A 25,805-nucleotide genomic window follows, 5' to 3' on the forward strand; every position below is an offset into this window, starting at 1 on the left:
GTGTTTTTGATATAAAACCTGATTTTTTATTAATTTTATTGCCTAGGTCCTTTGTTTAAAATAAAGGTCTAGGGTAATCATGTGATCATTTTGAGCAGGATATCTAATTTTAAAGGTTTTCATGTGCTTAAGTCTGCCATATAACAAAACTAATGAAACCTCTTCAACATTTAAATTACCAAGCTTTATTTACAATAACAGGCATTTGATCAATGAAACAACAAAATACAATCATTTCTTGAACAGTTCATGTACAAACAAAATACATAGCTACATGTAAGTATACAATAATGGCAAGATTGTAACAAAAAATGGTAATTTGAGATGTAACTATCTATGTAACAGCCCGACAAACTAGAACTGCCACAGGAGTGACGAATAATACCCCGACAATACGGCCTTGTCACAGAAGTATGGCAAATTTTAAGTTGGAAAGGGGCCATTACTACGTCAAAAATGGTGGTTTGTAGGCAAAGTCAAAACTTGACCTGTATTTTGTGATGTTACACCTGTGTACCAAAATTTATTTAAATCTGTCAAGCCTTTCATCAGTTATTGTCTGGAAACCATGAAAACCAACCGACCGACAGACTGACCAACCGACAAGCCCACTCCTATATACCCACCAAGCTTTGTTTGTGGGGGTATAATTAATGTGCATTGTGTCAGGAAATTAAGGTAACCCTTGATGATTTGGGCTTTACAGTGCAACTCACAGGAAGAGTAACACTGTAGACAACATCACCATTCATTTCTAAGCCATAAAATTGTATTTTGTAGAAGTGGACATTAATTTTACGGTAAATGGTAATTTTTCTTATCACAGTAAGTCTCTCATTTAACTTATGTTTGAAGAACTTTTGACTTTATTTCTGATTAAAAATACTGGTAAAGTCAACACCAATAGGCTCAAAAGTGTCAAAAACAAGACAGAATAATATCAGAATCTTGTACAATAATGACTGAAGGTTGGATATGAGAAGTAAATTTTAAGTTATCAGACATAAAAGCCTCTGTTAAGTGTTCCAAGCACAGAGGTTCCAGATTACAAGCGTATTTTATAGCCATCTATAACCACCTGATATAAAAATACCTGCATAACTAAATCTGATTATTAAACAGAAATCATATGACTTGGAAAATAACTTACATAAGAATATTATATGAATATTTCCAAAGAAAACAAAACAAACTTTCACAGTAACTGTTAAATAATACTGTGATAGTCTTACTACAAAGACAGAATTGTAGGCAAAAATAACTATATAACTGTCAAACAACTTACTGGTCCGAATACACTATCATCATACAGTATACAGTTACGAGATTAAATGTAACAGTGAGATTCAAACAAATGACAATAAGTTTTTCTGCTAACAAAATAAAATAATAAATGCATCAGAGGGCTAAATTGCACAATAAAAGCACTTATAAGAACAAGAGCTGTCCATAAGACACCCAATGCTTGACTATTCGAATTGTTGTCCCAGCAGCAGGAATATTACCCTAAATGTTAAAATATCTGTAGAGTTTCAATCCAGTATTTGCATCAGTTTTGGAGATAGTAACTTGCATGCAAGACTTTAACCAGGATTTTCTAAGTCCAAAAAGGGGTATAATTTGGCCGAAATACATCTCAGAGTTACAGGACTTGATCCTGTGAGGTTGGTTATTGACCTAGAAAAAGAAAAACTAAATTTCAAAGATATAAGCCTTAAATAAAGGCTATATGTACTTGCATGCAAAACTTTAACCAGGATTTTCTAAGTCCAAGTGTGGGGGGCATAATTTGGCATGTCAGAGTTAAAGGACTTGATGCTACCACCTAGTTTTATCACCCCGAAGACACATGTGAAATTTCAATTCAATAATCTGCATTAGTTTTGGAGATAGTAACTTGCATGCAAACCATTAACCAGAATTTTCTTGCATGCAAAACATTAACCAGGATTTTCTAAGTCCAAAAGGGGGCACAATTTGCCCAAAATACATGTCAGCAAAACTTTAACCCAGGTGTCATGTTGACACCTATGCCAGGGTGAGTAGAATTGCTTGGACTATTCTTCGAACAGTGGAGCTTAAAATGCTGATAGGTTTGAATATATTTAAAACAACAAAATTTAACTGCAAAAACAGTCACTTCCTTATTGTTAAAGGTTGTTCATGTTATACATGCATGTATTGCGACTTATGGCATACATGGGTTGAAAATTTTGCTAAGCATGATTTGTTTGCAATCAGATGCTATTTATACTTTGTGTATGGTTGAGGTGCTCCAGTTTGTGACACTGACATCACTGTGTGTGTACTTCAGCTTATTTGCAATCACCACCTGGAATCCATATGGGTGACTCCTCCAGAAGACTAAAAGTAATTTTAGTAAGATGATAAAGCAAGATATCAAAGCCATATTTCCTTCAGGTTGATTATCATGCCAGGTGTACAGCACCCATACATATGACACGCTTATCTAAATGTTATTTCAGTAATCATAGTTGAAGGAGCCCTGGCTTGAATACATTTGGCAAACACAGCACAGCTTGCTCATTCCTTAATTCTTCTTATTTTATTATCTTAGGGAACATCTTCAGGGGCAACAAGTCAAGATTTCAAGTGGATAGCTCTTAAAATGTGGAAGCAATGCTAAGTAACGGTTATTAATTGTTCTCGTATCAAAAACTTGTAATGATTTATGATGTATTTCAAATATGTAATAGAAGGCAGTTAACCTAGATAGTGTTCCTGGATTCTGTACCAGTACTAACCTCTTCTTCACAAGTAACCCAACTTACCAGCATGAATCAGAGGTGGAGGATGAATGATTTCATACACAATGTCTTTTACCAATCATCACAGAGAACATACAATTCTCCTTGGTTAGAAGGTATATACAATGTAATGCCTCCACTACTATTTTCTATGTAATAATAACAATTTATAACATGTTTTTATCAGCATTTCTAGCCTTTCACTTCTAGTTTGACTACCCTTGTTTTGAAGGCCTGTCTTTAGGCAATTAAAAGATACAAAAAAATAAGGGGTTAACCATAATGCAGTGAAACCATGATCATGTGACTGAGACACATGATGAAAATGCTAATATTGCCTAGGTAGACATAAGGAAATACCATCTTTCACTTTCATACAGTTTCCACACAATTTTTTAAACATATAACATAGCTTAAAATAATCCACACATTCCTTTTTACAATCAAGCATCAATAAAGCTTATATCTGGCATGAAAATGGCCTTTACCAGGTGGGAAAATGGCACTATATATTGATATTGACTACATTGTACATTCAAGTGGACAACAGAGGCACATCCAGTGCATTACTACCTTTGTACCTCCTAGAGATCAAACTCACCATATTGATAGATCTGTGCTCTCCTAATTGCGCTATGTGGGCTGATGACTTAAGCTGTGCATTGTAAATATGACTTTTGTACATAACTCTTGCAGCACCTAAATGCCAAATGGAAAATGACTTTAAAGAATGTAGCTTGCAAACATATTGTCTGATCAGTAAGAAATTTAACAAGAGCTGTCCGTTAGACAGCACACTCGACTTTTCTCAGTGCTTAACCCTGAATTAGAGCTTTGCCAGTAAAAACTTTATAAAACTTGTACCAAAAAATTCTAAGTTAAAAAGGGGCATAACTCTGTCAAAATTCAAACAGTTATGGGGATTGTTTCTCCTGGTGTAGACTTTGATAGTAAATAACTAGTTTAAGTTTCAAGTCAAAAGCTTTGATAGTAACACAGATATTTGACTTTATCAAAAACTTTAACAAAAAAAATTTAAGTTAAAAAGGGGCATAACTCTGTCAAAATTCAAATCAGAGTTATGTGGACTGTTTCTCCTTGTGTAGACTTTGATAGTAAATAGCAATTTTAAGTTTCAAGTCAATAGCTTTGACAGTAACAGAGATATTTGACTTCATCAAAAACTTAAACCAACGGTGACGGCGTCGGCAATGCTTTTATTCGAAAAGTCGAGCTAAAAAATGATGTATATAAATGGATTAAATTACATACCACATATAAAATTTATATTTGAAATTTTAAAAAGATATGGCATCTGCATCAGTACAATTTTACCCCACCCCCTTCATATATCTGATATAAAGAACGGACATTTACTAATGTTGGCAGAAGTTGTGGCTCCATCCCTGTTGCTATAATCTCATTCATTTGTTGGTATTATAAACTTGTTCTGTAATCATATAAATACATATGTTCTATGTAACAAAATATATTACAACTATATCATATCAGATTCACAAAAAAATTCAAGTATCAAAATTAAATACTGAATTTGTATACATTAATTAGAAAGACTTCCGAAGTAATACTCGTGCCGAATTAATAAAATTTTAATTCCTGGTTTTGTCACGACTATAGTTTCCTAATTTATACATACAGTAAGATTAATGGCACTCACTCATACAAAATATAAATGAGAGAGAAAAAATAGTTCCAGTATTGCACATAAATCTGAAAGAAGATAAAGGATTCATTTTATCTACAATAACTCTGATTAATCTCTGAAGTTCTGGAGACTGAGATGTCAGTCATTTCTCATTCAGAAAGTTCTACTTTCATACTCTGCAGAAAGACAAACTCTTAGAATCAAAACATTCCAAAGAAATAAAACAGTACTGTTCTACATACAGGTATATCATTGTGGCATACTTCAATTATGCTTACAGAATCTGATGTCAAAATACATGTTCTCTAACAAGAAAAACAAAGATTTCACAAAAACACATTCTGTTATCAACAAACTGTAAGTATAACATCTTACATTTTCAAAGCAAACTGCTGAAGATACAGGGTAGTAAAGTCTGCACTAAAAGCCTTTTATAGCTGGTAGCCAGCTGGGTAGTAAAGTCTGCACTAAAAGCCTTATATAGCTGGTAGCCAGCTGGGTAGTAAAGTCTGCACTAAAAGCCTTTTATAGCTGGTAGCCAGCTGGGTACATGTAGTAAAGTCTGCACTAAAAGCCTTTAATAGCTGGTAGCCAGCTGGGTAGTAAAGTCTGCACTAAAAGCCTTTTATAGCTGGTAGCCAGCTGGATAGTAAAGTCTGCACTAAAAGCCTTTTATAGCTGGTAGCCAGCTGGGCTTCTGAAATCTTAGAATCTTACAGTGCAAATAAAAAATTAATATAAAACTTGTCTAAACTGATATACCCTAAAAAAAACTGATCCTAACTGAAATATTTGATAAACATTAACTTAAATTTGTGCATTTCTGACTTTTACTCTTTTATATTTCCAGGTACTAACAACATATTTTTTTCTTAACGTGTATTTTTTCTATTCTATCCAATAAAGTATCTGTTAGACAATATTATCTCATATCACTTGTCTCACATCAGTCACAGACTAGAATATTTAAATAATATTTTGCAAATGCTCAATTTTTTACATAAAATCATATAAGTAACAGCAATAAGAACAAAGAGAAAATAAATCTACCAACCAAGTACCAAGCCTCTAGTCATAGATATTGTTATCCCACACTTGGTGTGAGAAATATACAAAAACTATAAATCTCATGCTCCCGTGGTAACTTGTAGAAGTGGTAGATTTCTTTACATATATATTTACAGGAAGATTTATAAAGAAACTTGAGATCAGAGTAGAAGAATGAAATAGTTCATGACTTTTGTGGTTGTGGGCCTACCCCAAAACAAAATCGACTAGTCAAACAAATTAGGTAAGTCTGGTATTGTAAACATTTTACTTTTTCACAACTTTCATTTTTGGCCTCTTACAGGAACTATTATGTCTTATGGCTATGGGGATTAAAGTTTTATACTTTTGTACATGTATTTAAGCACAGAGCTAATCAGAACACTTTGAAACAAGAGCTGTCTCCATAGGATGACACATGCCCCCGATGGCACTTTGAATGAATAGTTATGGCTGATGTTAGAGTTTAGGACCTTTGACCTACGGACCTGGGTCTTGCGCGTGACACGTCGTCTTACTGTGCCACACATTCATGCCTAGTTATTTTAAAATCCATGCATGAATGACAAAGATATGGACCGGACATGCCCATCATTGCACTATCATGAAATATGACCTTTAACGTCTGTGACCTTGACTTTTGAGCTACGGACCTGGGTCTTGCGCGCGACATGTCGTCTTACTGTGGTACACATTCATGCCCAATAATTTTAAAATCCATGCATGAATGACAAAGATATGGACCGGACACGCCCATCAATGCACTATCATGAAATATGACCTTTAACGTCTAAGTGTGACCTTGACCTTTGAGCTGCAGACCTGGGTCCTGCGCGCGACACGTCGTCTTACTGTGCCACATATTTATGCGTAGTTACTTGAAAATCCATCCATGGATGACAAAGATATGGACCGGACACGCCCATCAATGCACTATCATGAAAAAGGACCTTTAACGTCTAAGTGTGACATTGACCTTTGAGCTACGGACCTGGGTCTTGCGCGCAACAAGTTGTCTTACTGTGGTACACATTCAAGCCAAGTTATTTGAAAATCCATCCATGGATGACAAAGATATGGACCGGACACGAAAATTTTGGACAGACCGACAGACGGTTAAACAAGAGCACCGCCTTGCGGGTGCTGACGCTCATCTGATTTTTTTTGTGTAATAGAAATATTGTCCTACCCATGATTTCTAAGTCTAAAAAGGGCCATCATTCTTGCAAAAAGCAGGTTAGAGTTATGTTTCTTGATGTTCAGTGTCCACTTATGATGGTGAAAAACTGTTGCAAGTTTTAAAGCAATAGCTTTGATAGTTTATGAGAAAAGTTGACTTAAACATAATACTCAACCAAGAAAATTATTTTCTAAGTCCAAAAAGGGCAATAATTATTGCAAAAAGCAGGATGTAGTTATGTTGCTTGCTGTACAGGGTCAACTTATGATGGTCAACAAGTGTTGCAAGTTTCAAAGCAATAGCTTTGATAGTTTAAGAGAAAAAGTTGACCTAAACATAAAACTTAACCAAGAAATCTGATATTTTCTAAGTCCAAAAGGGGCCATAAATCTTGCAAAAAGCAGGATGGAGTTATGTTTCTTGCTGTACAGGGTCAACTTATGATGGTGAACAAGTGTTGCAAGTTTTAAAGCAATAGCTTTGATAGTTTAGGATAAAAGCTGACCTAAACATAAAACTTAACCAAGAATACTGATTTTCTAAGTCCAAAAGGGGCAATAAATCTTGCAAAAAGCAAAATGGAGTTATGTTTCTTGATGTACAGGGTCTGCTTATGATGGTGAACAAGTATTCCAAGTTTCAAAGCAATAGCTTTGATAGTTTAGGAGAAAAGTTGACCTAAACATAAAACTTAACCAAGAAATCTGATATTTTCTAAGTACAAAAGGGGCCATAAATCTTGCAAAAAGCAAGATGGAGTTATGTTTCTTGCTATACAGGGTCAGCTTATGATGGTGAACAAGTATTCCAAGTTTCAAAGCAATAGCTTTGATAGTTTAGGAGAAAAGGTGACCTAAACATAAAACTTAACCAGGCAACGCCGACGCAGACGCCGACGCCGACACCGACGCCGACGCCGACAACCGCTCAAGTGATGACAATAACTCATCATTTTTTTTCAAAAAATCAGATGAGCTAAAAACTATATGCCTCCCTTCGGGGGCATAAAAAAACAACAATATAATATTGACAAACTGTTCAACTTAACCTCCAAAAATAAATAAGCAAGTAATTACAACAAAACAAACAGAAGAAACAACATGAAGACAACTGTGAGCATGTTTTTATCATATAGTCTCCTCAGACATCAACTGGCACATTTTGATATCAGTCCTTCCAACAACATTATCATCTCAAAGCAGACACCTGATTTTAATCACATCTTTGTGCTATACAGTTGAACCTCTGTTAATAACACTTTGAACAGTAAACCTCTTTACAAAAGTGAAGATTTCCTTTACCTGGCACAAAAACACCTTTTAGTCGTCCCAACTCAAGGTAAGTTGCACCAAGATGTTAAAGCTGGTTTTATTTTCACACTGTAGTGTCTTTGTAATATCCTTTCTTTCTATTGTTACCCACTTAATAAATATGGAATAACAAATGTCTGTATCACCAGTGTATATCAGGATGCATGAAGAAGAAGAAGTCCTGCAAGGAACTCCAAACCACAGGCTAGACTGGCAAACATGGAAGCCCACTTCATCTCTGGATATTTGTCAACTTCTCGAGGAAATTCATTGATGATGTAATAGAATAAATAAAGGCCTCCTGACATGGCAAATGCTGAAAAATATAAATGGATTTTGTCTAATAAATTTATCAACACCATTCATACAGGTAGACCATCAATTTCACAGACTAACACTCAAGTAAACCATTAGTTTTTACTTTTTGGAAAGGACTAAGGTACTGTAATGTAAAATGCAGACTTTTTTAGATATCCCTTATTCTTGAGTCAGGTGACACTTTATGTACTCCAATAAGATTTCAAATTCTAAAAGTTATGCAGTCTTTATCTATTTGGTATTCCGGCCTATTAAATTAAAGGGAAGTGTCTAAGAATGCTGATAAAATAGCTTGTTAACTCTAGAAACATTCAAAATCTATGCTTATAGAAAATGCAACACATACAAGTTCAGTGGTTAGCATATATGATGTTTTCACCATTTCTAACATTAAACACATCCTAGCACACTATAGTCCATAGTAGTTTGTCTGGCAGTCTATGCTGAATCTCCCAAGAATAAAATTGCATTAAAGGCTTCCTTTGCCACTGAAACCTTATCATTATTTAAGCAAACATTTACACTAATCACTTTTGTGATCTTCTAAAGGCTAAATTTCTTTTTATAGAGGATCCTTGAAGAACAAACAACAATGGTAACTTGATATACATTTACAGTGTTTAATATTTCCATTTATTCACTTTCCTTATAAATTTATCTAAACTACATGTACTGTATTGAGAAATGAGTAACTGCTTTATCGTCTTATCTCAACGTTAATGTTCAATGGCTGATTTAAAGATTGGTTCCGATAGCAAGTACTGTCTACACGTGTTCATAAATTACTTTATTGTTTCTAAGATTGTGAATGAGACTGGCATTTCATTCAATTAAATAAATTATATGCCCGATGATACAAAATGAATTTGCAATGAAGGTCAGATATATTATTCTAAAACAATAATGTAAATCCAGTAACAAAACAGTGTAAGCATATGAATGGCATGTATTATTTCAATGCACCTGTTGCATGTATAATTCATAGTGAATTATATTTTATTGTTAAATCCTTTTACATCTCTTTGGATTTTTTTTTCACAACGTTACATATTTAAATGGTAGATTATTGATTAGCACTTTTAAATTCCAATTTTGAATGCAGCTTTTAAATGATAGATTATTGATTAACACTTTTAAATTCCAATTTCGAATACAGCTCTGCTTTGAATTATAGCGGATTATTATGCGCTATTTAGTACTCTGACACACATAATCTTTTAAGTAATCCGGTGGTTTTTTCTGTCTTTGTGTTCGTGGTAGTACGGCATCGCCAGAGTCGTTGCCTTGGTGTGATGGGGTTTCGTGCCTGGTTTTCTTCTCGAATTGGGATGATACGGTCGTATCATGGTTGGCGTTGGTTTTCTCGTTGTTTGGCTCATTTTTTGACGTTCCGACACGTTTAAAGAAAGAAGAGTTTCGAGTTATTTGTTTGTCCTCGCGTTCGGCGGTTACCATTGACCCTTTTGTCTTGATTACCTCATAGGGTATTGGATCGTATGGGGTCGAAAATTTGTTGTGTTTGTCTTGTTTTACCAACACACTGTCACCAATTTTAATTTCAGCTTTTCTCGTGTTTCTCCGTGTATCAGCATAGTCTTTCATTTTCTGCTTTGATTTTCTGTCATTTTCTCTTGCGTTTTTGTGTTTTTTCGATTTCTTTTGCCTTTGTAAGAATGGAATTTTAATGTTTATGGGTCTTCCATAAAATAGGTCAGAGGGTGTTTCGGATGTCGTTCCGTGCGGTGTCGATCTGTAATTTCTCAGAAAAGCATACATGTCTTTTTTCCAATCAGAATGATGGACATGGGAAGCTCTGATTGTTTTGCCTATTGTTTTCATGAAGCGTTCACATTCAGCATTTGCCTGCGGCCACAGCGGAGTTATTTTCTTGTGTTTGAAACCCATATGCTTAGCAAAATCTTTGAACTGGTGTGAATTCATGGGACTTCCGTTGTCTGACTTTAACACTTCTGGAATCCCTGCTTCTGAGAAAATTTTGTCTAGCACAGGAATCACTGTGTTGCCTGTGATTGAATTAAGTACTTCAACGAACGGGAAACGTGAGTATTCATCCATTAGCACGAGTAAATACTTCCCATCTGGAAATGGTCCACAAAAGTCCAAGCTAACTACCTGAAACGCATATTTTGGCATTTCACTCATTTGCAGCGGTTCTTGAGTCTTTTTATTTGTTGCTGCTAGACACGGAATGCAACTTTTGCATTTTGCTTCTACTAATTGATCCATGCCTGGGAAATACACTTTCTCTCTTAATAATTGTTTGGTTTTAACAATTCCCTGATGACCCTCATGAGCTAATGATATCACTTTATCTTGTAATTGCTAGGGATAACAATCCTGGACTCATGCAGCAGAATTTCACCATTTTGAAGATTTACTACCGACAGCTCGTTTTTGCAGCGTGACAGGGTATCAATGATTTTGTTTTTGCTTGGGTTATTCCAGTTTCCAGATTTGACATATTTAATGGCCATTTGGAGGTCAACGTCCTGGGATGTTGCTTGAATTATTTCATTCATGTTCATGGCTACAGGGACATCATGATATGCCAGGAAATTAACATATTCCTCTGCCACACTTGTTTGTTTGTGTTTTCCTGTGTCTGGTGTCTGCTCAAGAAATCCGACATGTTTGAATCTCCACTTTTATGTATGACGTTAAAGTCGTATGATAATAGTCGCATTCTCCAGCGTTCAAGTCTTGCTGATCCAATTTTTGACTTTGGATTACTGTAGATATTTTCAATGAATTTCGCATCAGTGATCACAGTGAACTTATGTCCATATAAGTATATATGCCAATGTTCTACACTCCAAACTAGTGCCAAATTCTCTCTTTCTTGCTGAGAATATGAATTTCTTTCAACGTCTGTCAATGACCTGCTTGCATAGCACACAACTTTTCCTTCTTGTAGCATTATTGCGGCTACTCCAACGGGACTTGCATCTGTGATGATCTGTGTTTCCTTATTAGGATCAAAGTAGGTCATGACAGTATCACTGCTTAGAATCGATTTCAGCTTAAGGAATGCTTCTTCTTGTTCATTTTGCCATGTCCATTTTGCGTTTTTCTTTATCAGGCGTCTTAGAGGCTCTGCAATTGTGCTGTAATTTTGAATGAAGCGCGACACATAATTTGTCATAGCTAAAAAGCTTCTCACCTCTGGCACATTCTTGGGTGGTGGTGTGTTCTTGATGGTTTCGACCTTCTTTGGGTCTGCGACATGCCGTCTTCACCAAATACATATCCAAAGAACTCTAATTTGTTCTGGTTGAATTCACATTTCTTTTTATTTAGCGTAATGTTCATTTGTTGTAGTCGCTTTAAGACTGCTTCAAGCCTTCTGTCATGCTCTGTTTGGTTTCTAGCATATACGATTATGTCATCCGAAATATTTTTCACACCATCTAATCCCTCTAGAATCGTACTTAAAGCGTTTTGAAAAATTTCCGCTGCGCTATTTATTCCAAGCTTAGGCGTTTGTATCTTCTCAGTCCAATATGTGTGGTGAATGTCGTAATGTTTCGTGATTGTTCTGATAGTTCCAGCTGGTGATATCCCTGATTCAAGTCTAATTTAGAGAACACTTTAGCACCGCTTAAGTCCACGATCATATCATCAATAGTAGGAATTATATGTCTTGTGCGTTTTATTGCTTGATTAGGCAATCTCATGTCAACACAAATCCTTATTTGGTTTGTTGTGCTTTTGGGCTTCGGAGCCACCACTATCGGTGATACCCAATCTGTCGGACCATCTACTTTCTCAATGATGTCTAACTTTTCAAGCCTTTGGAGCTCATCTTCAACTTGTTTTCTCAGGTGAAAAGGTATGCGTCTGTGCGGCGGGTGACAGGTTGCACATTTTTGTCAACATACAACTTTACTTCAGTGTCTTTCATTTTTCCAATACCCTTGAAGACAGATCCATATTTATCGCAAAGTTCATCGACCTTATTCTGTGTTATGACACTTATTTCAGGAATAACCTGGAGATCAACAGATGTCAAATAAGATAACAAGTTGCCACTTTTACCTTTTGCCACATATACTGGAGCTGTTGTGACCTTGTGTATGGTTTCAATTGTCGCCTGGAACTTTCCTAATAAGTCCACTTTATTAGCACCATAAGCATATACTTTCGTGTCTACCTTACTGAGAGTCACTTTGTTTTTTAGCTTGCTGTATGTCCTTTCATCAATTACATTTATAGACGACCCTGTGTCTATCAATGCCTTGACAGACTGACCGTTTATTTGGATGGTCAAATTAGGTCTTGATGACTGCAACGAATTCACTGATAATCCAAATATGCTATTTTCATTTTCACTTTCGCTTCTAGTTTCACTTTCAGTTTCGCTTTGAGAGCTTTCATCATCCATTCTGTTTACATTTTTCCTACGATTTCTCTGCTTGGACCTGCACACTTTTTCAAAATGACCTTTCTTTTTGCAGTATGTGCACGTCTTTCCGTCCGCCGGACATTTTCCTGATTGATGTTGGTATTCGTATCCACAATATTTGCATGTTGCCTTCTTTCTGGTCGGATAAGAGTTGTGTTTTGTTGATGCTGACTTGTGTTTCGATTTCATGACATTCACTGCATCTTTCTTTGAATTGTTCTCAATTTCGGACGCTTGTAGATCGATAGTTCCAGGGCACGTGCTTCCTTTATCAAATTGTCCAACGTCAGATCATCTCGTAAAGCCTTTCTACGTAACCGTGTGGAGGTACAACCTTGAATGATTTGTGATTTGATTTCTTTGTCCCTGTTAGGAAATTCGCAATTTCTGCTTAATGCCCTCAATCGCGTGTGAAAACTGTCTATGTTTTCGCTCGAGTCCTGCTTTGCCTGTCGAAATTTGAAGATTTCATACTCCGTGCACTTTTTTGGTGCGAAATATTCAGTCAGTTTTGTTTTTGCGGTTTCATAATCGTCCCGGTGTCTTGCAATGTATCAAATATGTCGTTGACGTCTTCCCCTGCATAGTGAAGAAATAATGCACGTTGTCGCGTTTTGTCTTTGATATTCATTCCAATCATAAGATTTTCAAAACGGTTTGTCCATTTTTTCCACCTTGTGTCTATGCCAGGCTTGTTTACACTAAATGCGGGAAAAACTGGTAATCCTTGTGCCATATTTATTGTCTAAATATCAGTGTTATTGATAAATGACAGTTATTGTTACAAAGATGTCCAAAAAAGTGTTCTAAACTTTTAAGTTCCTGCTTATATGTGTAAACATAAATTCCAGCGTTTTTTTTGAAAGTACACATTTTATTGCAATTTATTGTAAGTCAACTTTTTTATCCTCGTCGCCATTGTACTGTATTGAGAAATGAGTAACTCAATAAAACTATTCTACAAGTTTATTTACTAAGGCACTACAAGTGGTCATATTGCATGCATGTATTCAACTAACATATAATGGTATCAGAGAGACATCCTTCTGCTAGGCAGCTAGTGGGAGGAGCTGCTATCACTTGATTGACATTGTATTTAACAACACTACACTACAGTACCTACCTGAGGCAAAACAAAGAAATGCAATTGTATTATTTCTATTTTTTCTGAGTATTCTTGGAATTCTTGAGTCCATGCTGTCAGAAATGAGCATGTAGAATGACAAAGCAAGACAAGCCCAAGCAGACACACAAACTAGTTGCAGTAGGTGATAAAACCCTGAAAATACAGAACCAAATTAATTAATAATATTATAAAAGATACAGAAAACAGACTGAAAACATTTTACAGTGATAGTAAGTGACTTTAAAGTCTTTAAAATGTTGCAAATTTATGTTAACATATATAGGAGGGATCATGTGTGTGTGTATACAAATCTGTATTATTTTCTATTTTCAGAACTTAAATAAGATATTGATCGGGTGGGCAGACGCCGAACCTCCTTGTTTTTTTGTAAAAAGTGATGTTTTTCTAACGGCCTAAACTTTTTTAGAACATAAATTATATAAAAAAAATTTTATCAATTGAAAGCTTATAAAACAAGCACATTATAATTAATTTTTATTATTATTTCGACATAAAATGGATTAGTAATGAACGCTTTACAGTGTTTTTCTTAAAGTTTTGAACATCACTACACTGCTATTAAAATTAAATATCATTTAAAACGGTTATTCATTTAAAAAAGATATTTGAATACAAAAATACGAAAATTGTAAGTATTTCAAAATCCATAAATTGAGCAAAAAAGTTATCAAAATTAAAAAATTCCAATCCAATACACAAACGGTGTAAAACATTGTTTTTGCCCACCACCAGATAAACAGATGTTAATGCATGACGTCACGACGATCTCTCCTATATCATGTGATTTTTTTTATAGGTCTGAAGACAATTTTGCAAATGAACAGTTACTGATATTTTTATTCTCAGCATGAATATCTAATACCATTTAAATATCCATGTATCCATAGATGTAATACCAAGGGATTAATATGAATCGATGACACTAAATGGAGTTGTAAATTTGTAGACAAGTAACTACATTGTACATTTAAAGGCCAAGAATCAACCTCCATATTACAGCATATATCTTAACTCGAATAATCAAATTATTTTATTTCTTATTTGATTAGATACAAACCTGGCTCATTTGTGAAGAAGGCTGGCACATAATGACATTCATCCAGGAGGTCACAGAATTTGGCATAAAATAATCCATACCAGGCAACACCTGGGAGTTCAAACCAGAAGTGGGTTGACGCTGCAATTGTATACATCACATTTGCTGGAAACAATAGAACTAACGAAACTTTTTCATATTTCCCCATTTTCTGAAATCTCAACACTAAGTCTGAAATCATGCTCTGTAGAATCATTCTACAATTATTATATCATCTGATCTCTTCTCTGACTTTTGTTTTATCTACTCATAAAATATATCCATTGCTTTTATAACATATCTGCTATACTGAAAAATTGTCATTTTAGTTCTTTTTGCTCTGTGAGGCAAACAACATATCATATTATTTTATGAATGATCTGCCCTGAATGTTAAAACTAGTAGACGAAATGCACTGTCCGAACCATATCAAGTCAAGACAATGAGTTTTTGAACTAAATAAGGACGAATATTATTCTTTTAGGCGTATTCGTAATCCATTATGTACATTTTCACCTCAGCTGTCAAATAAAAACAAGTCTGTGTTTGTAAAACAAAAGTAAACAGGAAAATCAGGAAAAAAAACTTTTCAAAATAATCATTCTCGAACGGACGCTTTCTTTTCAATGCAAAAATGCACCAAACATTTTGAAAACATTGATGAAATGGGAAAAGCACCCCAAGTATCTCTTAAAGCTAAAGTAAAGCGAATAAAGCTAAAGTAACGCGAACTAAAAAGCAAGGTCCATCACATAAGATATTCAATAGCAGTTCTCTACTTCAACTGTCTTATCTTACATCCTGGTACCTATTATGGAAAGCTGGTGGACCATGATAAAGGCAAAAATACTTAGTGACTTAATGCTAGATAGTTAAGGATCTGTATAAAGAAGTGGCTAGGGGTCCAGTAAGCGGACCTCTAGACCCCCCAGTGGTAATCAATATACTTGCACTGTTATGTACTGTATTACCAGTGTATATAATAATTGCTGGGGGAAAGCTACAATATGTTGTCATAAAGTTGCTTTTATTACGTAGTCTTTTGTATATATTTTAGTAAACAGCTATCACTCGGGTTGGAGACGTATTGAATATGAAATTTTATCGGCAATTTACGTAAGTCACTGTTGTTTGCTTTAGCACTAAGTAAAACAAATTCAGCAATTTACATTTAAAATACATGTACTAAAGGAAAGCAGAAGTTTAATATATCCCAGACAGTGATTTGTCATTGAATAAAATCATTGTTTGGAGTTTAGATGCGAAGGAATTATATCAAGAGGGCGCATGTTATATTATTATGCACAAGTGGCTAATTACATTGTACTATTAATAATTCATTAATTATGCAATCGTGTTTTTCTGAGGAATAAAGGACTATAAAATCTTGTTTCCAGTCATTTGCAATGTATTTAAAACAATGGGAATAAAGGAGATAATCATCTGTTTTTGATAGATAAATGAACGTTTCCTCTCTGCAAATACCATTTTCAGTATTTATTATTCATATCGATTACTGGACCTCTAGACAACTCTACATGGGTTGTCTAGGGGTCCGGTTATTGGACCCCTAGCCACTGCCATCACTTTAACTAATGAATATAACTTTCAATTATTTGAAAACATGCAACTTTCTACCAGTCTTATCTGAAGTAATAGCATGTTCTACCAATCATGTAAACATGAAACTAAAAAACAATAATTAGATTATGTTATAAAAGGCCAATGTCTGATGTATTTATCTACTGTTATATTCAGCTCTTTTAATTCTGTAACTATTTAGTATAAGCATCTTGCATGTGTTCTTCATTTCACTCTTAACAATCAGTATTTATCATTGGACAGTTGATAAACAGAAAGTTATTAACGTTTGGCAATTAGCATGTCAGACTGACCTTTCATGGAGTGCCTTGCTATGAATTTTTACCACCATGAATCGAGTCCAAGACTTCAAGAAGACACTAGCATTGAGCTATTGAGGCAGTTGTGTATGCAAGTGGTCTAGCTACAGTTTGTCTCAAGAGTTATCTGGAACTTGTGTTGGATGACAATTGAAGATTACAATGCTGGCCCAAATTAGAGCAGTGTTATACATGATTTTATGATGAAATCCAATAATGACCCAATGTGTCATGTTTGTAATGTTGTTCATTAGTTTTAACTCAAATTTGCAATAAATACCATAGTTATAATCATGTACAGAAACAGTGGAAAAGGCAAAATCTAAATGGCTGCTGTTTCATAGTATGGATACTTCTTTTAAAATGTCTGTATCTTTTTTAAAATAAACTGAACAATATGAAACAGATTTTCATATGATTTTAATTTCAATTACATACACAACAAATCATCACAAGGTAACATATTGATCAACAATAACAATCTGTTTAAAACACATTTTTACTCAATGATATTTTGAGCCCAACAGATGATAAAAATTACCATTCATTTCAACTGATACATGTAATGACTTAAATGGTAAAACATTTTAGGTAGCTCAATGTACAAGCAAATTTAATTATGTTGTAAAGATGAAGTCCAGACATGGATCCATAATAGAATCCTTGATCTCAGAACTTTCTTTCTCCTAAGACACAAAGCATAAACTTTCTACAGATTAGCTGCTCAGTCAAAATAAAAAGCTTCACTATACTTTGTCCATAACTGCAGGTATTCCCTTTCAGATTTGTGCAATGATAAGACATGCATATACATTTCTGATAAGGACATACAGATATTAAATGAACTTTGCAGTGATATTTTACTTGCTTAACTATTTAAGTCATTAACAGCAAAACAATTGAGGCTTTTATTCTTTCTAATCGAAGTTGTGTTGCAACATCAATGTATGAATGGCTACACTGCCAACTGCCATCTCATGTAGAATATAAAACAATTTTTTAATTTGTGTATAGCTTTGATATAATTTTGCCCATATGGAAGTAATGGCATTAGCCTCTGATTTCAGTAACATCCCGTATCATTATAACACAAGACAATGCATAGGTAAATATTGCACTGGGTACAGTAAATTTTATCAATGTTGCCAACCAATGTGGACAGTATGTAATCAAAAACTGCCCCACTCTGAGCAACGTGATATTCATTTTTTTTTTCCAGATTTTTTTTTATGCAAAAGTTTTCTATATTCTGACTTACTACACTAGAAATAAATTGATGCAGTTGTTATAGTAATGTATATACTATTATTCTGTGACTTGTCGATTCTGCTTACCTCACTTGTCAGTAAATGGTCACATGAAGGTTCATAGAATGTAATATTTACCGCAAAAAAAAAATTCTTGTAAACAAACCCAGAAATATAGATTTAATTCACATGGAAATAACATTTGCATATTATGGCATGTATAGGGATAAAAGGCATCTCTTAGCAGGGTCATTTTTTGGACAATATTTTCTACATTTCTAACATATCTTGGCATTTTAGTAGAACAGGCAAGTGTTTTTTTTTACATAGACATCATTGTAGAGACATTTTGCATTTACAAAGCCTGCAAAACCATATTGTACCATGAAGGCAAGTGGCATTGCTCATACTCACTAGAAATGCGTCTAAGGATACATGCCCTGCTACATTGGGTCACAGAAGTGCTTTATGGCACTTTGACATTAGTACACATACATGTGATACGTCCCGGATTGTCCGGGATTGTCCCGGAAATTACATACTCGTCCCGGTGTCCCGGACAGTCTTAAAATGTCCCGGAAAAATAAAAATACAGTAACAAATGAAAACAATCCCCCAAAAAACTTGTTTTTGTCTATAATTTGTTAAATTTTACACAATAAACAGTCCCCGTTGTCACATTGTTTATTCCTAATCATTTTATGCCCTCGAGCGGGCGAGCGGGACACGTGTTGATTAAGCCTGCTTTGATCACGCGACGATCTTTTGATGACACTGATTAAGTTACAGTCAGTTATTATGATGACCCTGATTAAGAACTGACAGGATTATGCAATCAATAACTGTTTTATGATAGTTAAATTAGTCGTAAATCACTTTGTTTTTAGCACGTTGGCGGTAAAGCTACATGTAGCCTTTATGGAAGAGATTATTGAAAACGGTCATTTAAACGATAATTATTTTAAAAGGTTGTAATTATTTAAGATCTAGATCGATTGTCACACATATTTTAAATTAAAATGCTGAATGCCTTTGCCGACCGACCCATGAAAATTGACCAGACTCCAAATATTTTATATTGTCGATTTTATCTACAAGATTTATTTTGTTCCTTTAAGGATTCATTTAATTATTAGATAAATGTTTAAGCTTTAGAATGATACCAAATTAGCAAGAATCTAAATCACGATGACCAGGTTGATTCTTCGTATATAGTAAGTCTCCTAATTCTGTTCACCTCGGGAACGCAATAAATTCACGTGCCGAACTATAGATGTATTACCCGTATACATGTATTTACCTCCCTTAGAAAGCTAGACGACATTTGCCGCAAATTAATACAAGCGAGTGAACAATGTTTAGTCTCGGGGAAACTACATGTATATTATGATATTTTTGCATGAAACAGATGAATACCAATGTCACGGTGTATGTCCCGGACAAAAGGTAAAAATCCCGGAAATTTTAACTCAGAATCCCGGAAACGTTCTGAAAAATTATGGCATGTATGTTAGTACATTTACATGGAATCCTAAGCAATACACACATCTTTGGTCTTGGTGTCTAAGTCTTTGCAAGGGATATGACATTGTCATACTATTACAGTAATTGAGGACTGGACAAACAAGAGCTGTCAGTGGACAGCACGCTCGACTATTCTCAGTGCTTGATAGTATAATATAAGCAATGAGTAAAACTTTTGACTGGGGTCATGATGGTAAACAAGTACGCAAAATATGAAAGCAATATCTCAATGGACTTTGAAAATATTTGGGGTGGTACGCAAACTTAACATTCATTCTAAGTCGAAAAGGGGCCATAATTCAGTCAAAATGCTTGATAGAGTTGCCTCCTCCTTTTTACAGACTGGGGTCATGATGGTAAACAAGTATGCAAAATATGAAAGCAATATCTCAATAGACTTTGAAAATATTTGGCGTGGTACGCAAACTTTAACATTTGTGTGACGCTCACGCTAACGCTCAGGCTGACGCCGGGGCGAGTAGGATAGCTCCCCTATTCTTCGAATAGTCGAGCTAAAAATATGATGTTAAGACTTATAAATGTTACTTTGACATATTTTTTTCTTATAGTGATTATTTATGTCAAATTATCTCAAAATTTGACTTTGCAGAACAAAGATATTAACAATACTTGCATTGAACTTTTGCATTGGTAAAATAAATGAGGGTACAATATTAAAAAAATTATCACAATTGTCTTCTATCTGTATATTAAATATGGAATTCATGCTCAATTGTTTTTCAGTCCCTGTCACAAATTAGACTGTCTCCCTGCACCGGCAACAGGTTTGTTTCTTTCCTCCCACTGTGCAACACCATCACATGCACAGAACCGCTTAGGGTTCTGGAACAATCCTGCTGAACGAGCTATAATCCCACAAGATATCCTAGAATGAAAGAAATACATTGTAAAATTTTACTATGAAATTTTAATAGCTGCTACCCTAATAAACAAGGCAGTCTGAAAGACAGCTATATCCCCCGCCACTGCTATAGATAGTGAAAGGGTAAACCTTTGATTTTAGCTGTGACCTTGACCTTGAACTGACATGGCTGACTCATGAATTCTGCACAACATCTTGATGAGGTGATCATTTGACCAAAGTTTCATGAAAATCCTTCAAGGGGTTTAGGAGATACAGAGCTGAAACCTTTGACCTTCAGTTGTGACCTTGACCTTGAGTTGACATGGCTGACTCATGAGTTCTTGATGAGGTGATCATTTGACCCAAGTTTGATGAAAATCCTTCAAGGGGTTAAGGAGATACAGAGTGGACACCAAATGGAAGGCTCAAACCTTCGACCCTTAGTTGTGACCTTGACCTTGAGCTGGCATGGTTGACTCATAATTTCTGCACATCGTTCTGATGAGGTAATCATTTGACCCAAGTTTTATAAAATTCCTTCAAGGGGTTTAGGAGATATAGAGCGGACACAAAATGGAAGGCTCAAACCTTTGACCTTCAGTTGTGACCTTGACCTTGAGCCGACATGGCTGACTCATGAGTTCTGCACATCGCCTTGATGAGGTTATCATTTGACCCAAGTTTGATGAAAATCCTTCAAGGGGTTTAGGAGATATAGAGCAGACACAAAATGGAAGGCTCAAACCTTTGACCCTAAGTTGTGACCTTGACCTTGAGCCGGCATGACTGACTCATGGGTTCTGCACATCGTCTTGATGAGGTGATCATTTGACCCAAGTTTTATAAAATTCCTTCAAGGGGTTTAAGAGATATAGAGCGGACACAAAATGGAAGGCTCAAACCTTTGACCTTGAGTTGTGACCTTGACCTTGTGCCGGCATGGCTGACTCATGGGTTCTGCACATCGTCTTGATGAGGTGATCATTTGACCTAAGTTTTATAAAATTCCTTCCAGGGGTTTAGGAGATATAGAGCGGACACAAAATGGCAGGCTCAAACCTTTGACCTTGAGTTGTGACCTTGACCTTGAACCGACAAGGCTGACTCATGGGTTCTGCACATGGTCTTGATGAGGTGATCATTTGACCCAAGTTTCATGAAAATCCTTCAAGGAGTTTAGGAGATATGGACCGGACACGATTTTGTTACGGACGGAAGGACGGACGGATGGAAGGACGGACGGAAGGATGGACGCAGACCATTCCTATAATCCCTCCGCCACGGCGGGGGATTAATAAAACATGTTAAGGCTAGTAGGTATACATAGTAATTTTTAAAATCTTAACATAAAACTTTATAAAATATTTAAAACTAGAGCTATCACTAAAGGTGATGAATGTACCCCTCGCATGCACTGACACAGAACATTGCAATTTGACGCACACAAGATTGCATAATTATGTGGACTGTATGTATATAGACTGTATGTATACAGTATAGTAACAAAAAAAACAAGAGGGCCATGAAGGCCCTGCATCGCTCACCTGACCTACAGACGTAAAGCTCATTAAGATTAACATTCTGACCAAGTTTCATTAAGATATGGTCATAAATGTGGCCTCTAAAGTGTTAACTAGCCATTCCTTTGATTTGACCCTATGACCTAGTTTTTGACCCGACATGACCCAGATTCGAACTTGACCTAAAGATCATCAAGTTTAACATTCTGACTAAGTTTCATCAATATTCAGTCATAAATGTGGCCTCTAGAGTGTTAACAAGGTTTTCCTTTGATATGACCTAGTGACCTATTTTTGACCCCAACTGACCCAGATTTAAACTTGACATAAAGATCATCAAGATTAACATTCTGACCAAGTTTCATTGCGATATGGTCATAAATGTGGCCTCTAAAGTGTTAACTAGCTTTCACTTTGATTTGACCTGGTGACCTAGTTTTTGACCCGACATGACCCAGATTCAAACTTGCCCTTAAGATCATCAAGTTTAACACTCTGACTAAGTTTCATGAAGATACAGTCATAAATATGGCCTCTACAGTGTTAACAAGCTTTTCCTTTGATCTGATCTAGTGACCTAGTTTTTGACCCCACCTGACCCAGATTTATACTTGACCTTAAGATCATCAAGATTAACATTCTGACCAAGTTTCATTATGATATGGTCATAAATGTGGCCTCTACAATGTAAACTAGCTTTTCCTTTGATTTGACCTGGTGACCTAGTTTTTGATCCTACATGACCCAGATTCAAACTGGACCTTAAGATCATCAAGATTAACATTCTGGTCAAGTTTCATTAAGATTGGGCCAAAATTGTGACCTCTAGAGTGTTAACAAGCTTTTCCTTTGATTTGACCTGGTGACCTAGTTTTTGACCCCAGATGACCCAATATCGAACTCGTCCAAGATTTTATTGAGGGTAGCATTCTGACCAAGTTTCATTCAGATTGGGCCAAAAATGTGACCTCTAGAGTGTTAACAAGCTTTTCCTTTGATTTGACCTGATGACCTAGTTTTTGACCCCAGATAACCCAATATCGAACTCGTCCAAGATTTTATTGAGGGTAACATTCTGACAAAGTTTCATTAAGATTGGGCCAAAAATGTGACCTCTAGAGTGTTAACAAGCTTTTCCTTTGATTTAACCTGATGACCTAGTTTTTGATCCCAGATGACCCAATATCGAATTCGTCCAAGATTTTATTGAGGGTAACATTCTGACCAAGTTTCATTAAGATTGGGCCAAAAATGTGACCTCTAGAGTGTTAACAAGCTTTTCCTTTGATTTGACCTGATGACCTAGTTTTTGATCCCAGATGACCCAATATCGAACTCGTCCAAGATTTTACTGAGGGTTACATTCTGACCAAGTTTCATTAAGATTGGGCCAAAAATGTGACCTCTAGAGTGTTAACAGTCAAATTGTTGACGACGGACGGACGGACGGATGACGGACGATGGACACAGGGCTCAGGTGAGCTAAAAGGTCATATTTATCTAAATGAATGTAACATGCACCATGCACAACTAGGGTTGGTACTGATCAATTGTGTGAAGTTTCATTAAATTGTGTGCAAGGGTTTGGTAGATTAGGCACGCACAAGATTGCATATGCAGACTGTATGTACATAGTATGTTAACAAGAAACAAAGTCCCATAACTCTGCAATTTTTGTCGCTGAAAGAACCTAACATGCCCCATGCACAACTACTGTTGTTACAGATCACTTGTGTGAAGTTTCATTAAATTGTGTCAAGGGGATGAGGAGAGATGGTGTGCACAAGATTGTGTCTATGTATATAGTATAGTAACAAAAAAACAAAGTCCCATAACTCTGCAAATTTTTTTTCTAAAAGAACCTAACATGTCCCATGCACAACTACTGTTGGTACTGATCACTTGTGTGAAGTTTCATTAAATTCTGTCAAGGGGATAAGGAGGGATGGTGCGCACAAGATTGCGTCTACAGACAGACGGACAGACAGACAGACAACCTGAAACCAGTATACCCCCCCTTACAACTTTGTTGTCGAGGGGTACAAGAAAACGTTTGTGCTTGGTTCTTGTAAACATATTTTTTAAACAAGAGCTGTCTGTTGACAGCTGGCTCCACTATTCAAAGGACTGATGGAAGTATGGGGCCAAAGATTTTCGGACAAAAGAAGAAAAATAGATAAGATAATGTATTGTACTTGTGGATTTGGATAAGTCTTGCACTATATGGCAACTTGTCACCATGATGGTAAGCAAGTGTTCAAAGTTTCAAAGCCATATATCAAACAGTTTAGAAAACTGAACTAATTTCTATGTCAAAAAGGGCCATAACTGAGCTAAAGTCCTTGTCCTAGTAGTCTTGCCTATATATGTAGACTATGATGGTAAACAAGTGGTCAAAGTTTCAAAGCCATATGACAAACAGGCTTCGCAAAATATGGATTGGACCAGGTATAAATAATTTAACTGATTTTCGAGTCCAAAAAGGGCCATAATACAGCTAAAATAGTTGGCAGAGTTATGTACTCTTGCCTATAGAGATCACGATGATAAACAAGTGTTCAAAGTTTCAAAGTCACATGTCAAATAGTTTTGACAAAACATTGACCTGTACAAAAACTGAGCCAATTTCCAGGTCCGAAAAGGGCCATAATTCAGCTATAATAGTTGACAGAATTATGTACACTTGCCTACAGATAGAAATCATGATGATAAGAAAGTGCTCAAAGTTTCAAAACCACATGTCAAATAGTCTTGACAAAACATGGACTTGTATGAAAATTGAACCAATTTCAAATGGGTCATAATTCAGCCAAAATACTTGACAGAGTTATGTACTCTTGCCTACACCGTCACGGATTAACAGTTTGCAACTGGTGTAAATGTGATGAGTGTCAAAAATTGTCCAATTAACATAACAAGAGGGCCATGAAGGCCCTGTATTGCTCACCTGACCTATTGACCTAAAGATCAACAAGATTAACATTCTGACCAAGTTTCATTAAGATATGGTCATAAATGTGGCTCTAAAGTGTTAACTAGCTATTCCTTTGATTTGACCCCGTGACCTAGTTTTTGACCCGACATGACCCAGATTCGAACTTGACCTAAAGATCATCAAGATTAACATTCTGATTAAGTTTCATGAAGATACAGTCACAAATGTGGCATCTAGAGTGTTAACAAGCTTTTCCTTTGATATGACCTAGTGACCTAGTTTTTGACCCCATCTAACCCAGATTTAAACTTGACCTAAAGATCATCAAGATTAACATTCTGACAAAGTTTCATTGCGATATGGTCATAAATGTGGCCTCTACAGTGTAAACTAGCTTTTCCTTTGATTTGACCTGGTGACCTAGTTTTTGACCCGACATGACCCAGATTCAAATTTGTCCTAAAGATCATCAAGTTTAACATTCTGACTAAGTTTCGTGAAGATACAGTCATAAATATGGCCTCTAGAGTGTTAACAAGCTTTTCCTTTGATTTGACCTGGTGAACTAGTTTTTGACCCCACCTAACCCAGATTTGAACTTGAGCTATAGATCATCAAGATTAACATTCTGACCAAGTTTCATTAAGATAAGGTCATAAATGTGGCCTTTACAGTGTAAACTAGCTTTTCCTTTGATTTGACCTGGTGACCTAGTTTTTTATCCTACATGACCCAGATTCAAATTGGACCTTAAGATCATCAAGATTAACATTCTGACCAAGTTTCATGAAGATACAGTCATAAATGCGGCCTCTACAGTGTTAACAAGCTTTTCCTTTGATTTGATCTGGTGACCTAGTTTTTGACCCCAGATAACCC

At 35.7% G+C, this 25,805-nt stretch overlaps 2 protein-coding genes across 3 annotated transcripts in view; both read right to left on the bottom strand.

Annotated features, from left to right (window-relative positions):
* Positions 1 to 162: 162 nt before the first annotated feature.
* On the bottom strand, positions 163 to 15,545 carry LOC123536639 (uncharacterized). The gene is made up of 3 exons (XM_045319971.2): positions 14,917 to 15,545; positions 13,836 to 13,991; positions 163 to 8,287 (listed from the first exon to the last, which is right to left on the bottom strand). Exons 1-3 carry the CDS (start codon positions 15,149 to 15,151, stop codon positions 8,127 to 8,129), a joined length of 552 nt encoding a protein of 183 aa, XP_045175906.2. The 5' UTR covers positions 15,152 to 15,545; the 3' UTR covers positions 163 to 8,126.
* Positions 15,546 to 17,238: 1,693 nt separating this feature from the next.
* The window catches only part of LOC123536624 (copper chaperone for superoxide dismutase-like), a 33,257-nt gene continuing 24,690 nt past the window's right edge, over positions 17,239 to 25,805 (bottom strand). For both annotated transcript variants that reach the window (XM_045319952.2, XM_053548714.1), the window contains exon 7: positions 17,239 to 20,492. In XM_045319952.2, the coding sequence (XP_045175887.2) occupies positions 20,357 to 20,492 (136 nt within the window). In that variant the 3' untranslated portion in view covers positions 17,239 to 20,356. The remainder of the gene's footprint in view (positions 20,493 to 25,805) is intronic.

Source organism: Mercenaria mercenaria, chromosome 1 (assembly GCF_021730395.1).
Source record: "Mercenaria mercenaria strain notata chromosome 1, MADL_Memer_1, whole genome shotgun sequence".
NCBI classification, from domain to species: Eukaryota; Metazoa; Mollusca; class Bivalvia; order Venerida; family Veneridae; genus Mercenaria; species Mercenaria mercenaria.

What these genes read in the sequence shown, in the direction of transcription:
- LOC123536639 (XM_045319971.2), bottom strand. Translation starts at nt 15,151, where the DNA reads ATGATTCTACAGAGCATGATTTCAGACTTAGTGTTGAGATTTCAGAAA. An exon ending in CTTCTTCACAAATGAGCCAG is followed by an intron (nt 13,992 to 14,916) that starts GTTTGTATCTAA and finishes CTGTATTTTCAG; the next exon opens with GGTTTTATCACCTACTGCAA. An exon ending in ATTTCTTTGTTTTGCCTCAG is followed by an intron (nt 8,288 to 13,835) that starts GTAGGTACTGTA and finishes TATATTTTTCAG; the next exon opens with CATTTGCCATGTCAGGAGGC.